The sequence below is a fragment of the Oncorhynchus tshawytscha genome, linkage group LG04, assembly GCF_018296145.1.
Source record: "Oncorhynchus tshawytscha isolate Ot180627B linkage group LG04, Otsh_v2.0, whole genome shotgun sequence".
Lineage (NCBI taxonomy): Eukaryota > Metazoa > Chordata > Actinopteri > Salmoniformes > Salmonidae > Oncorhynchus > Oncorhynchus tshawytscha.
In genome coordinates, this window is record NC_056432.1 from 23,571,606 (window position 1) to 23,587,182 (window position 15,577).

General features: G+C 43.2%; 1 protein-coding gene across 1 annotated transcript in view; it reads right to left on the minus strand.

The window, feature by feature from the left end:
* Window positions 1-15,577, minus strand: part of LOC112249482 (citron Rho-interacting kinase) — a 43,701-nt gene that overhangs the window by 8,287 nt on the left and 19,837 nt on the right. The window contains exons 20-27 of the mRNA XM_042320488.1: window positions 14,639-14,749; window positions 12,924-13,143; window positions 12,606-12,776; window positions 4,511-4,684; window positions 4,184-4,364; window positions 3,806-3,894; window positions 2,917-3,021; window positions 2,583-2,752 (exon numbers count right to left, since the gene is read on the minus strand). Coding sequence (XP_042176422.1) covers window positions 2,583-2,752; window positions 2,917-3,021; window positions 3,806-3,894; window positions 4,184-4,364; window positions 4,511-4,684; window positions 12,606-12,776; window positions 12,924-13,143; window positions 14,639-14,749 — 1,221 coding nt within the window. The remainder of the gene's footprint in view (window positions 1-2,582; window positions 2,753-2,916; window positions 3,022-3,805; window positions 3,895-4,183; window positions 4,365-4,510; window positions 4,685-12,605; window positions 12,777-12,923; window positions 13,144-14,638; window positions 14,750-15,577) is intronic.

Here is a 15,577-nt window from a genome sequence, read left to right on the forward strand (position 1 = left end):
AATACATCTAAGCAAAGATATTAAACGAAACACAATCATGTCTGATAGTTGCCAGGTGCTATAACAGTCAGACAATCACAGTAAACACAACGTTGATATGAAAATAGAGGAAACAATAGTAAGGACTGTGGGAAAAACAGCGTGTGGTCACAGCAGGAAAGATGAACACACATTCAAGACAAACATGCACAGCATTGTTCTCAATATTGTAATTCTAACGTAGTACTGTAATTGAAAATGTATTGTGATTGTAATTTCATTGTAATTGTCTGTATTAAGTGGCTGTGTGTCTGGTATCAACAGGAAAGCAGATAACAGCAGCCTCGTTGGACTCTTTACCTGGACCAGAGGAGGCAGAACCATCTGTCTTTTGGACACAGCAGCCGATGTGCAGTGAAACCCCATAGAACGGGCAGAATAGAGCAAATCAACGAAACATGCCCACATACAGGGACATACAGTATGACATGATGAAAAAGCAACAAACAGGTGGGAGAGAAAGGGAGAGCGAAAGAGACAGAGAGAGAGAAGAAGAGGGACAATTAACGACACATTCAGTACAATAGACATCAGAGGTTACTCACAAAACTTTACAACTGCAGTAAATTTACCACCTGATTTTTTTTTTTTAAACCACTACAAATCATTTATAAACATTTAATGGATGCATCATATTCATCACAAGTATGCTGTGTTAAAGAAAACAACTGATGGTAATTGTAAATGCACTGTGGTGGTAAAGTATTATGGATAAACCCCATACAGTAAAAAAAAAATGTTTTAACCCTTAATGAGTCAGACCTGAGGCAGCTAGACAGAGCAAATACCTTAAAAACATTAGCCAAGGGAAACAAGGGCCTATCCACCTGGCAGCCCTGACATCAATGACAGCTATTGGCTGAGGCTATTGTTAGGGTTGAACTGGGATGTAGACATGAAGCTAGGGTTAGAGTTAGGGTTGAACTGGGATGTAGACATGAAGCTAGGGTTAGAGTTAGGGTTGTGCCTGGGGTTAGGGTTGAACTGGGATGTGGACATTATGCTAGGGTTAGAGTTAGGGTTGAACTGGGGTTAGGGTTGAACTGGGATGTGGACATGATGCTAGGGTTAGAGTTAGGGTTGTGCCTGGGGTTAGGGTTGAACTGGGATGTGGACATGATGCTAGGGTTAGAGTTAGGGTTGTGCCTGGGGTTAGGGTTGAACTGGGATATAGACATGATGCTAGGGTTAGAGTTAGGGTTGTGCCTGGGGTTAGGGTTGAACTGGGATGTGGACATGATGCTAGGGTTAGAGTTAGGGTTGAACTGGGGTTAGGGTTGAACTGGGATGTAGACATGAAGCTAGGGTTAGAGTTAGGGTTGTGCCTGGGGTTAGGGTTGAACTGGGATGTGGACATGAAGCTAGGGTTAGAGTTAGGGTTGAACTGGGGTTAGGGTTGAACTGGGATGTAGACATGAAGCTAGGGTTAGAGTTAGGGTTGTGCCTGGGGTTAGGGTTGAACTGGGATGTGGACATTATGCTAGGGTTAGAGATAGGGTTGTGCCTGGGGTTAGGGTTGAACTGGGAGGTGGACATGAAGCTAGGGTTAGAGTTAGGGTTGTGCCTGGGGTTAGGGTTGAACTGGGATGTGGACATTATGCTAGGGTTAGAGTTAGGGTTGTGCCTGGGGTTAGGGTTGAACTGGGAGGTGGACATGAAGCTAGGGTTAGAGTTAGGGTTGTGCCTGGGGTTAGGGTTGAACTGGGATGTGGACATGAAGCTAGGGTTAGAGTTAGGGTTGTGCCTGGGGTTAGGGTTGAACTGGGATATAGACATGATGCTAGGGTTAGAGTTAGGGTTGTGCCTGGGGTTAGGGTTGAACTGGGATGTAGACATGATGCTAGGGTTAGAGTTAGGGTTGTGCCTGGGGTTAGGGTTGAACTGGGATGTGGACATGAAGCTAGGGTTAGAGTTAGGGTTGTGCCTGGGGTTAGGGTTGAACTGGGATGTAGACATGAAGCTAGGGTTAGAGTTAGGGTTGAACTGGGATTGACATGCCTGGGGTTAGGGTTGAACTGGGATGTAGACATGATGCTAGGGTTAGAGTTAGGGTTGAACTGGGATGTAGACATGATGCTAGGGTTAGAGTTAGGGTTGAACTGGGATGTAGACATGAAGCTAGGGTTAGAGTTAGGGTTGTGCCTGGGGTTAGGGTTGAACTGGGATGTGGACATGAAGCTAGGGTTAGAGTTAGGGTTGTGCCTGGGGTTAGGGTTGAACTGGGATGTGGACATGAAGCTAGGGTTAGAGATAGGGTTGTGCCTGGGGTTAGGGTTGAACTGGGATGTAGACATGAAGCTAGGGTTAGAGTTAGGGTTGTGCCTGGGGTTAGGGTTGAACTGGGATGTGGACATGAAGCTAGGGTTAGAGATAGGGTTGTGCCTGGGGTTAGGGTTGAACTGGGATGTAGACATGAAGCTAGGGTTAATGGTACATGTAGGTTTAGGGCTAGGGTTATGTTTATGTTTAGGATTGGTTGAGTGTGTTTGTGTTTATTAGTAAGTAATTATACTCATTTAACTCCACAGTACTGTGGTACTCACTGCATCTGCCTCAGCCTTCTCCCGGGATGCTCGCCCCCCTGCCACCACAGATTCCAGCACGGCCACCCAGCGCTGCTTGTCTGGGAAACTGGGAGCCATGAAGTACAGAGTCTGTCCGGGCCAGCACGAGGTGTGGGGGTGGGACTCCAGTTTTAGCACATACTGCACGTCTACACACACACACCACAGCACAGTGAGGGAACAAGGAGACAGTCCATTCCTAAGCAGATCATGATACTAATAAGTAAAGCGCTAATTATAACCAGTTGAGGCACTATCCTAGCTCACCTACTGTGGCAGGGCTTCGCTATGAGTGTGAGTAAGTTTGGTGTACCTGACTTGGCGGTGTTGGGCAGCTCAGATGCCCCTACAGCACCATGCACCATCAAGTCTACATCAGACAGACATAGCTCAAACTCCTCCAACGGCTTCACTGACTCTGAACAACACAAACAGAGAGAAATCAAAATGTACCGAAAACAACACAGACCAAAATACACCACCTGGCAGCCATCAAGAACACTGTTAGCCCAGCGGAATAAGAATGGTTTGTTTTGAAAAATGCTACTTGGAGTTCGACCTACAGTGAGCTCCAAACGAATTGCGACAGTCACAATTTGTTTCTCGCTTTGGCGCTGTACATCAGCACTTTGGATTTTAAATGATACAATAACAGTGAGGTTAAAGTGCAGACTGTCATCTTTCATTTGAGAGTATTTGAATCCATATCGGGTGAACTGTTTACGAATTACAGCACTTTTTGTATGTAGTCCCCCATTTTAGGGGACCAAAAGTATTGGGCCAAATTCCCTTATACGTTTATTAAAGTAGTCAAAGGTTTAGTATTTGGTCCCATATTCCAAGCACACAATTATTACATCAAGCTTGTGACTCTACAAGTTTGTTGGATGCATTTGCTGTTTGTTTTGGTTGTGTTTCAGATCATTTTGTGCCCAATAGAAATCAATGGTAAAATGACATGTATTGTGTCATTTTGGAGTCACTTTTATTGTAAATAAGAATAGAATATGTTTCTGAACACTCCTACATTAATGTGGATGCTACCATGATTACAGATAGTTCTGAATGAACCGTGAATAATGTTGAGTGAGAAAGTTACAGACACACAAATACCATACCCCCAAGACATGCTAACCTCTCACCATCACAATAACATGTATTTCATAATCAAATGTACTATAGGAACATTAAAGTTGTAGGACCTTCTCTGGGCTCTGTTTCGTAGATGGTCACCTTGGTCCCATCCAGCACCACATACTTCTTCTCCCAGCCCTGGCCACGCTTCACATTCCTGCAGAACACACACATGTTTGTCACTGGGCCAGCAGCATAGACTACCACAGAGTCAGACAATCAATACCTGGGACAGATGAGCGTAATGCTGTAGTCTACAATTATACTTCAGCACTAGAGAGCCATCTCAGATGATATCACATACAGTATGAGGGATCAGCAATCAGTCTACATTGATCAAGGGCAAGCAGACAGGCAGTGTTGATCTATGGTATAGTGCTCTTAGTCAAATCTGTTTTACAGTAATAGAAAGTATGAAGTCCACACACCAGAGTTACCAGACCCACCTGGGTTGCTTCATCCACCCCTCCAGGTGAACATGTCCACTGGCCTCTTTGAGCTGCAGGCCAGGGGAACTGCCTTTGTCCCGGCACAGCCCCTCAGCCATATGCAAGGCACAGTCCCCAGGCATGCCACACGCAGCAGGAAGACAGCGGGAGCATTTTGGATGGCACAAAGCGTGACATTCTGAAGGAGAGAAGAAAACACTGAAAGACAAGGACTACCAGAAACACAGTACTGTACAGGCTACCCTTCTGAAAAAGCCTTGCTCAACAGGAATGTGCCATGACTAGTCAACGTGACAGGGAGTGGATGGTTGGAACATAACATACCGACACAGGTGGCTGCCTGGCGACCGAAGTGCACAGTATCCAGACACACAGTACACTTGGCAGCCCTCATGTTGAGTCCCACAGTGAAGCGGTGAGGGGTGTTGTGGTGAACGCTCTCCCTCTGCCTCCCCCTCTCCCTGTCTCTCTGACTGTCCTTCATGCGATGGCCGTACTCTGAACACAGCCAGACAAGACAGTGAGTAGGGAAAGTATCCATAGCAACCACAATGATTGTATGGAAAATAAAATCTGTGCACCATGCCATGTCAGCTGTGTAAGTGAGGCAACAAACAGGAAGCATCAGCAAGACAACGTTCACAAGGATCTGAAGTAAAAAGGTAAATCATATTAATAGCATCATCCACCATCAGTTCATGACTGGAACGTAACACATGCATCCAGGAATCTTCTTATTGAGGGAATTGGATTCATATGTTCCAACAGTGCGGTATAGGCTGAAAAGCTGAAAAGAAAACACCTCTGTGTATGTATGGTATGCAGGTCTGGGTTGAGTTGCAGCGCAGATAGCTGTGTGAGGGTCAATGGATTGGAGTGTAGGTCAACAGATGTAAAAGAAATTGCTTCAGATTTCCAAAGCTGAGCACTTAAAGGGAGGAAAGTTTAGCTCAACAACAGTGAATTATGTATGTAAATGTTTTCATTCTCATCTATCCAAGTAGAATACAGACACACAAACTGTATGTCACAAACAAATAATAGCTCCTTAACATGATAGGGTGATTTTATGTTAGCTGGTAATGTCTAATCATCCAATCTGCTGATTGCAGCCAGGAATGAGCATTGATACAATATTCCAACATGGTGGTACCAAGAAACATTTCTTTATGATTTATGTATGTATGTATCTTTATGCATAGACATGTAAAGTTACTTTTGATGAACATACTCATTCATTGAAGTGAACACCAACTTCAGAGCTTGAGTAATTCAGTAAAGGGGCATTACTGGAAAGTGGAAGCTCCAATACAAGCATTAAAAACCCAAACTTAGCATACCATACTCTAAATGTTAAAAAATGTTTTAAAACATTTAGCAGACACTCTTATCCAGAGGAATTTACAGGAGCCATTAGGGTTAAGTGCCTTGCTCAAGAGCACAACAAATCTGCACCAGCAACTTTTCAGTTACTGGCCCATCATTCTAACTGCTAGGCTACCTGCCGCCCTAAAGATCTGCCATTTGATCCTAGTGCAGAGCTTTTAAAATCTGTCCCATTCGGAGTGTGGTAGAGGGTTAAAGAATGGGACAGAAAACCAAGGGCTCCGGAGTTAGGAGAACTTACTTTCAGAAGTGACCCTCCTTCTCTCTGTTGAGTGTGAGAAAAAAGGACAAAGGTCTAAGGCATTAGGAGGAAGATGAATATTTGCAGGATGGTAGTGACCATCAGGAAAGCTTTCCTGGTTACTATTGTAGTTCCAAGTAGCTTTATTATATACTGCGTTATATGGAAATATGGACACATTGCTGAAGCCCACACAGATGTCTCATCTGGTGGTGTGTGTGTTAGCTGTGCAAAAGGTCTTTCTGTAAATAACGGGGCCAATGTGTGAAATTGGGATACACATTTCTAAATGGTTTGCAACTAATATAAAAAGGATACAGTGGGGCAAAAAAGTATTTAGTCAGCCACCAATTGTGCAAGTTCTCCCACTTAAAAAGATGAGAGAGGCCTGTAATTTTCATCATAGGTACACTTCAACTATGACAGACAAAATTAGAAAAAAAATCCAGAAAATCACATTGTAGGATTTTTAATGAATTTATTTGCAAATTATGTGGAAAATGGTCTGTTGTTGCTAGAGCCGGGTGGCCCTATAAGCTCACTACGCAAGTTGTGTAGGGCCCCGCAAATTACGCAAGGGCCCTGCCTCCCCCTCGTGTCAAAGCAGATGTCAATGTTTACAACTTCAATAAGAGGATGAAGTGGAACTAACCTTCTGGTCACGAAAAGAGAAAAAAAGAAAACACCATGAGAGTGAACTGCGGGAACAGCAATCAGGTAAACTTGTGTTCTCTCCTCTCCAAGTTTGATGTCAGCAAATAACTGTGGCGTTAAGTTGTGCTAACTTGCAGTGCATCTCTCTCTAGTCTGTCTGTCTTGCTAACCTAGCTGGGCAGTGCATCTCTTGGTCTGTCTGTGTCTTGCTTGCTTGCCAGCCACTTCCAAAGCTGTGTTCTGTGACTTTGTGCCTGACAAAAGTGAGAGTGAAATACAGATATTTATTACGTTTGATAAACGCCAACGGGCAACGGTGTTTATAAACTGTAACTCGGGGAAAGATAAGCGCATCGCACATGAACATGCGTTCATATGCAAGTGCACGAAATGAAACTTGCGCTTTCCAGCAGCATCCTCTGTGGGGACCAGTCCAGACAATATATGGGTGTGATGGCACTCCTCACAGGCGCAAATAATTTAAAAACAAGACAATGATTATCTAGTCTCTCAGTCAAGGTTTAGTTACAACTCTGGACTAATGCAAGATGGAAAGCAATGGATTGACACTGACTATTGATTTACATATTGAATTTTAAATGTTGATTGGCTGGGCATGCTGGGCAATATGGATGCACTCAGTAAATAATAACCATCAAGTATTCAGCCAAGTCATAGTATAGTATAAATAGTATTTTATATTTCAGCCTCAGCCAGTACTAACACAGACCCAGTACAGCCGGCTTCAGCAAATACTAACACAGACCCAGTACTGGCAGTTTCAGCAAGTACAAACACAGACCCAGTACAGCCGGCTTCAGCAAATACTAACACAGACCCAGTACTGGCAGTTTCAGCAAGTACAAACACAGACCCAGTACAGCCGGCTTCAGCAAATACTAACACAGACCCAGTACTGGGAGCTTCAGCAAATACTAACACAGGCCCAGTACACCTGGCTTCAGCAAGTACTAACACAGACACAGCTGGCTTCAGCAAGTACTAACACAGACCCAGTACAGCTGGCTTCAGCAAGTACTAACACAGACCCAGTACAGCTGGCTTCAGCAAGTACTAACACAGACCCAGTACAGCTGTCTTCAGCAAGTACTAACACAGACCCAGTACAGCTGTCTTCAGCAAGTACTAACACAGACCCAGGTGAAATACAGGCAGCCTCAGCCAGTACTAGCACAACCAGAGGTGTACAGCCAGCATCAGATACAAGCAGCTCAGACCCTAATAGAACAGTTGCTGCTCCACTAAATGACCCAGCAGATTGGCCCCCAGTCTTAACATACTTTATAAGGACTGAGTTGGTGCGCGGAGGTCCATTCAAACCAGGAATGGATTGTTATGACCCTAAAGACAAGTCGAGAAGCGGTTTCCATTCAGGCATATTACAGATACAGCTGTCAAATGGGGGAAAGATTACCAGGAGCTGGCTTTCATAACCAAAAACAACACTATTGTTTTTGCTGTAAGCTCTTTTCTACAAAAGACTACAAAATAATAAAGGAAGGTGTGACTGACTGGTCAAATATCAACACCATTCTGAAACACCATGAGGGTAGTCCTGAACACACAGATAATATGAATAAGTGGAGAGAACTTGATCTGCGCCTAAGTTGGGGACAGACTCTTGATCAAATTCAAATTACAATTTGAGGCTGAAAGAGATGGCAGGATCTCCTTACACATTTAATAAGTATCACCCAGTCTCTGGCTGAAAGAAACCTAGCATTCAGGGGTTCATCAGACAAACTCTTCCAACCAGATAATGGAAACTTCCTAAATGAGGTAGAATTACTGGCAAAATTTGACCATGTTATGGAAAATCATCTTAGCAAAATTAAATATGGAGGGACACCTGCTCATAACCTTGGGAAGCGCACACAGAATGAGCTGATACAGATGAGTGACAAGATTCTGGAAGAAATAGTTTACTTAAGTAAGAGACTCAAAGTAATTCTCCATTATCTTGGACTGTACACCTGACATTAGTCACCAGGGTTAACCCTAACCCTAACCCTTTAAAGGGAAAGCCAGAGATCAAGGAGCACTTCCTCGGCTTTGTTAATGTTAAGGTTACAACAGGCTTGAATCTGTCCACTGTCATCTTAGATAAGCTTAAGATTCCATTTGAAGATTGCAGAGGGCAAACTTATGTTAATGGGGCCAACATGAAGGTCAAGCACCAAGGAGTACAAGCCAGACTGCTCAAAAAAAATCCCAGAGTCGTGTTCAGCCCATGTGGAGTAGAGGTCGACACATTAATTAGGGCCGATTTCAAGTTTTCATAACAATCGGAAATCGGTATTTTTGGACACCGATTTAGCCGATTAAAAAAATATTTAAAAATAATATATATATTTATTTTATCTTTATTTAACTAGGCATATGTTCTCATGTTCTGAGCAAGGAACTTAAACGTTAGCTTTCTTACAAGGCACATATTGCACTTTTACTTTCTTCTCCAACACTTTGTTTTTGCATTATTTAAACCAAATTGAACATGTTTCATTATTTATTTGCCAGGTGCACGGTGTTTCCTCCAACACATTGGTGCGGCTAGCTTCCGGATGCGCGCTGTGTTAAGAAGCAGTGCAGCTTGGTTGGGTTGTGTATCGCATGTCCTTCAACCTTTGTCTCTCCCGAGCCCGTACGGGAGTTGTCGCGATGAGACAAGATAGTAGCTACTAAACAATCGGACACCACGCAAAAGGGGTCAAAATTCAACAACAAAAAAACACACAAAAAAATAAGTGTTCATTCAGTATTGTTGTAATTGTCATACATGTAAAAAACATAATCCAATTAATGGCTTTTTTGGTCCTCCAATAATCAGTATCGGTATCGTCTTTGAAAAATCATAATCGGTCGACCTCTAATGTGGAGCACATACTCTAAACCTTGTCATTGCAGATGCTGCCAAATCTTCAAAAGATGCAGTTGGGTTTTTGTGCAAACGCTCTTCACCTTCTTTTCAGCTGGCACATAAAGATGGAGTGTTTTGAAGAAACACGTGAACATAACCGTGAATTCATGGAGTGACAAGATGGGAAAGTAGGCTCCAAAGTGTTCTGCAATCAGGTATCAGGCTTCTGATGTATGGGAGGCATTACTGGATGCATGACATACAATCAAAGATCCTGTGGCCAAAGTGGAGGCACAAGCACGTGTAGAGGACGTTGGGTCCTATTTGTGAAGAAATGAATGTGGAGGCTGTTCTGAAAGAGAAGAGACTGAGAAACAGCAGGAGGCATTTCAGCTATGAGGCTCCTGTTGAACCAGTGACTGATGCACTGAAAAACCTTGAAGTCAACTACTTCAACATTGTGGTCGACTCCGCTGTTGTAACCTTCAGAGATGACTGTGACATCAGTGGAATGGATCTGGCACATGAGATTCAGAATGTACCTGATCTGCCATCAGATAAGATGACTGCCTTTGAGCTGCTTTCCTTTCTCTGTGAGAACAACCTGGAGGAACTCTATCCTAACCTTTGGACGGCCTTAAGAATTGCAGTCACCCTACCGGTAACAGTAGCATCGTCAGAGAGGAGCTTTTTAAAATGAAAGCTCATCAAAAGCTACCGGAGGTCTTCCATGTCACAGGAAGGTTTGAATGGTCTGGCCATCGTGAGCATTAATCATGACGTGGGGAAACACATGTCCTATGATGACTTCCTTGATGATTTTGCCTCGAGAAAGTGCAGAAGGGGAATATGTTGATTGTAAGATAAACATTCAAGTGTTTACACACTTGGTAACATTTAAGATTGTATGTCAGAAGTGCATGTGTGTAAATGACTGCTTAACTAACTATGTGACATACTTTCTCCATTTCCTCCAGACAGTCTGGTGATAGACTGGTGCCCATGCTGATGCTGAAAATGCCCAGGCTGTAGAGGGAACCAAAGTTAATCACACAGCTGTATAGGTTTTATTGGACTATTCTGAGACATATAGCTACAGCCATAGCCTATAGGCTTATGTTTACATTGTATAGCCAAAGCTAATTGTATAATATTGTGAGGACTGGACTAATTACCAGGCAGCAGAGCCAAAGCTCTATATTTTCTACAATTTCTTATGTTAATATTCACTTATCTTAAGATTCTATAGAAAATATTTTATTCAATAAATATTGTTTGTTTATACCTCATTCTGTTCTATATAGGTCTACTTATTCTTAGACCGAAAGATGGAGCAAACTGTTTTAAAGGAGGGAGGATAGTAGTGGGAGCACTGGGGTGTCAGGTGTGACTGTGTGGTAATGGCAAATGGTTTACATGGCTCACGGGTCAGGTAGGAGGGCCCCTTAGCAGAATTTTCCTAGGGCCCCAGGGATGTCAGGACCGGCTCTGGTTGTTGCATTGCATGTGAAATCACAACAGCTGTCCGTCACTTGACTGTCATTTGGAAAATTCCTTCCTGGATCCGATGATGTGTGAAAATATCACAGTGTATCTAATCAGCCGGACACCAATCGCGCATCCAACAAGTATTATGCATAGTTATTGAAGAACCACATTAATGACAGTATCGATTTTGGTTTTAAGTATCAAGGTAAGGTGACTCTTTCAGTTAGAAGCATTCGATTTTGCAATTGTATGAATTATTTTGGATTTTTTTGTGCCCATGAAAACTGTTTTCACCCTGTAACATAAGGATACACGAACTGTTATATAATTACGCTGCATTTCTGAGATGTCTATATAAAAACCTGTCAGACAGCCAGATCCAGGATTCTTACAGGATTCAAGTTCAATGTCTAATTTAACTGATTAATGCTTAATATATGATATAACGACAACTAACGCTGCCATAAATGTACAGAAAAGTAGTGTTTTATGACACATGATTTTGGAATTCATCAAGACACCAACCATGATAAAGGGTTAAACATTTCAATCAACTTGTGAATTGTATTGAATATATCTATGATCCCCCTTATATCTTAATGTAATGACATGAAGAAAAATGGCAGATTATTATCAATGACTTATTTTATATGTTTTTACTTAACCTTTATTCAACTAGGCAAGTCAGTTAAAGAACAAATTCTTATTTACAATGACGGTCTACCAAAAGGCAGGGTCCTGCGGGGACGGGGGCTGGGATTAAAAATACTAATAAATGAAACAAAAATATAGGACAAAACACACATCACGACAGGAGAGGCAACACAACACTACATAAAAAGAGGCCTAAGACAACAGCATGGCAGCAACACATGACAACACAGCATGGTAGCAACACAACATGACAACAACATGGTAGCAGCACAAAACATGGTACAAACACTATTGGAAACAGACAACAGCACAAAGGGCAAGAAGGTAGAGACAACAATACATCACGCAAAGCATCCACGACTGTCAGTAAGAGTGTCCATGATTGAGTTTTCGAATGAAGAAATTGAGATACAACTGTCCAGTTTGAATGTTTGTTGCAGCTCGTTCCAGTCGCTAGCTGCAGCGAACTGAAAAGACGAGCGACCGAGGGATGTGTGTGCTTTGGGGACTTTAACATAATGTGACTGGCAGAACGGGTGTTGTATGTGGAGGAGGAGGGCAGGTGTAGATATCTCAGATAGGGGGGAGTGAGGCCTACGAGAGTTTTATGAATAAGCATCAACCAGTGGGTCTTTGCGATGGTTATACAGAGATGACCCGTTTACAGAAGAGTATAGAGTGCAGTGAGTATAAGGAGCATTGGTGGCAAATCTGATGACCGAATGGTAAAGAACATCTAGCTGCTTACCTGCTGATCTATAAATTATGTCTCCATAATCTAGTAGGATAGGATGGTCATCTGAATCAGGGTTTGCTGGGATGAAAGATTACGATAAGAGTCTAGTCTAGATGTAACTTTAGCCTTCAGCTTTGATATGTGCTGAGAGAAGGACAGTGTACCATCTAGCCATACTCCCAAGTACTTGTATGAAGTGACTACCTCAAGCTCTAAACCCTCAGAGGTAGTAATCACACCGTTGGGGAGAGGGGCATTCTTCTTATCAAATATATCAACAGCTGTAACAAGTTGTCCAGTGTAGGTAATCCTCACTGGTACCCTAGTTTATAGAAAGACCCATAGACACTCCCATGTCCACTACTTCTCCAGAAGGACTCACCCTCTGGGGGGGCAGCCTCCTTCCTGCGGCCAGAGTTCGAGGTAGCCAGCAGGTTGCTCGGGCCCTGCTGGTGCTCAGGAGACTTCACCATGGCAGACATCATCATCTGCTGCCGCGTTGTGGCAGGGGTGTCAGGGGTACCACCATGGTCCACAGGTTTGTACTGGACCGCTGGATGTGTGTATAGAGAGAGAGAGAGCGAGAAATCATAAAGGGAAAGTTTGATGTGCTGCTTCTTGTGAGATAGCATGTGCTGGACCACAGCAGTGGTCTTCAGTGGGATTATTTCCTGTTTATTTGAGATGACAGTTTCCTCACCCTCCTCTCGTAGGGAGCGCAGCTCCAGTCTCATCTTCTGCAGTGCATCCTCCAGCTCAGAGCAGCGGGAGCGCTCCTTGTCCAGGGACACTTTCATGTCACTGTACTGCAGGGGCACCGGCTTCATGGAGGGTGCAGGGGATACCTGCTGGGGCACCTGGGACTGGCCCTGGGCTGCCATGGCAGCCAGCAGGTCCTCTCTGCGCCGCCCAAATAGACCCTGGAACATACACAAACACACACACAACTGTCACTGAAAAACATTCTGAGAAAATATTTGGGCTAAAATGAAAAGGTCCATGAAAAGGTGCTCTAGAAATGGTAATGTACAGTGGGGCAAAAAAGTATTTAGTCAGCCACCAATTGTGCAAGTTCTCCCTCTTAAAAAGATGAGAGAGGCCTGTAATTTTCATCATAGGTACACTTCAACTATGACAGACATGATGAGAAGGAAAAAAAATCCAGAAAATCACATTGTAGGATTTTTAATGAATTTATTTGCAAATTATGGTGGAAAAGCCACTCCTTCGTTAACCGGGCGGTATGTTTGGGATCATTGTCATGCTGAAAGACCCAGCCACGTTTCATCTTCAATGCCCTTGCTGATGGAAGGAGGTTTTCACTCAAAATCTCACGATACATGGCCCCATTCATTCTTTCCTTTACACGGATCAGTCGTCCTGGTCCCTTTGCAGAAAAACAGCCCAAAAGCATGATGTTTCCACCCCCATGCTTCACAGTAGGTATGGTGTTCTTTGGATGCAACTCAGCATTCTTTGTACTCCAAACATGACAAGTTGAGTTTTTACCAAAAAGTTATATTTTGGTTTCATCTGACCATATGACATTCTCCCAATCTTCTTCTGGATCATCCAAATGCTCTCTCGCAAACTTCAGATGGGCCTGGACATGTACTGGCTTAAGCAGGGGGACATGTCTGGCACTGCAGGATTTGAGTCCCTGGCGGCGTAGTGTGCTACCGATGGTAGGCTTTGTTACTTTGGTCCCAGCTCTCTGCAGGTCATTCACTAGGTCCCCCTGTGTGGTTCTGGGATTTTTGCTCACCGTTCTTGTGATCATTTTGACCCCACGGGGTGAGATCTTGCGTGGAGCCCCAGATCGAGGGAGGTTATCAGTGGTCTTGTATGTCTTCCACTTCCTAATAATTGCTCCCACAGTTGATTTCTTCAAACCAAGCTGCTTACCTAATGCAGATTCAGTCTTCCCAGCCTGGTGCAGGTCTACAATTTTGTTTCTGGTGTCCTTTGACAGCTCTTTGGTCTTGGCCATAGTGGAGTTTGGAGTGTGACTGTTTGAGGTTGTGGACAGGTGTCTTTTATACTGATAACAAGTTCAAACAGTGCCTTTAATACAGGTAACGAGTGGAGGACAGAGGAGCCTCTTAAAGAAGAAGTTACAGGTCTGTGAGATCTAGAAATCTTGCTTGTTTGTAGGTGACCAAATACTTATTTTCCACCATAATTTGCAAATAAATTCATTAAAAATCCTACAATGTGATTTTCTGGATTTTTTTTCTCATTTTGTCTGTCATAGTTGAAGTGTACCTATGATGAAAATTACAGGCCTCTCTCATATTTTTAAGTGGGAGAACTTGCCCAATTGGTGGCTGACTAAATACTTTTTTGCTCCACTCGATGTATTACTGTAATGCACTCTGTGTCACTGTGCCTGTATTGTGAGCTGTCCAGTCTCACCTTTTTCTTCTTAGAGCCCCCCTGGTCCACCCTGGCCTGGAGGAAGTCTATGAGTTTGGATTGCTGGGTGATGGTCCCCTCCAACTTCACTTTCTCATGGGAGTACACAGCCTGCAGGTGGAGCTAAGTGAACATTACTAAGGCATTGAATTTCTACTCATGTACGTCTGTCTGTCTGTGCGTGCGTGCGAGTCAAAGCAATTCAAATGTTATCGGTCACATACACATGGTTAGCAGAAGTTACTGTGAGTGTAGGGAAATGCTTGTGCTTCTAGTTCCGACAGTGTAGTAATATCTAACAAGTAATCTAACAATTCCCAACAACTACCTGACACGTATATATTCTTACTCTTATTCCATTCCTTTACTTAGATTTGTGTGTATTAGGTAGTTGTTGTGGAATTGTTCGATTACATGTTAGATATTGCTGCACTGTCAGAACTAGAAGCGCAAGCATTTCACAACACTCGCAATAACATCTGCTAACCATGTGTATGTGACCAATACATTTGATTTGATTAGCTGAGCTAATGGATGGGCTGGACATGCCAAGAGATGAGTTCGGATTGGTCTGACATGCTTCCGTCTATAACATGAGCTGCAAATATGTGCGGAAAATCATGTATACCGTGGCTTTTTTTGAAAGATATCATGAAAACTGAAAAAGCTTTGCTACTGATCTCAATATTGCTGCCCTGACGTTAATAGCGCTATCGGTGTTGTTGTCACGGAAGAAGTTGACAGAGTTTTGAAATCCATGTGGATTTCAAATGCCAATGCCATGTGGAAGCAGAGAGATGATTGCCAAATGCAGAGAGAGTCCAAAAAGAGAACACAGTAAGAAGGCTGTTGTATAAAACCGGATTACATCTTCAACCAGATTACATCTTCAAACTAAGGGCAACCATGGCATCCATGACAGAGAGAGAAGCGTTCATC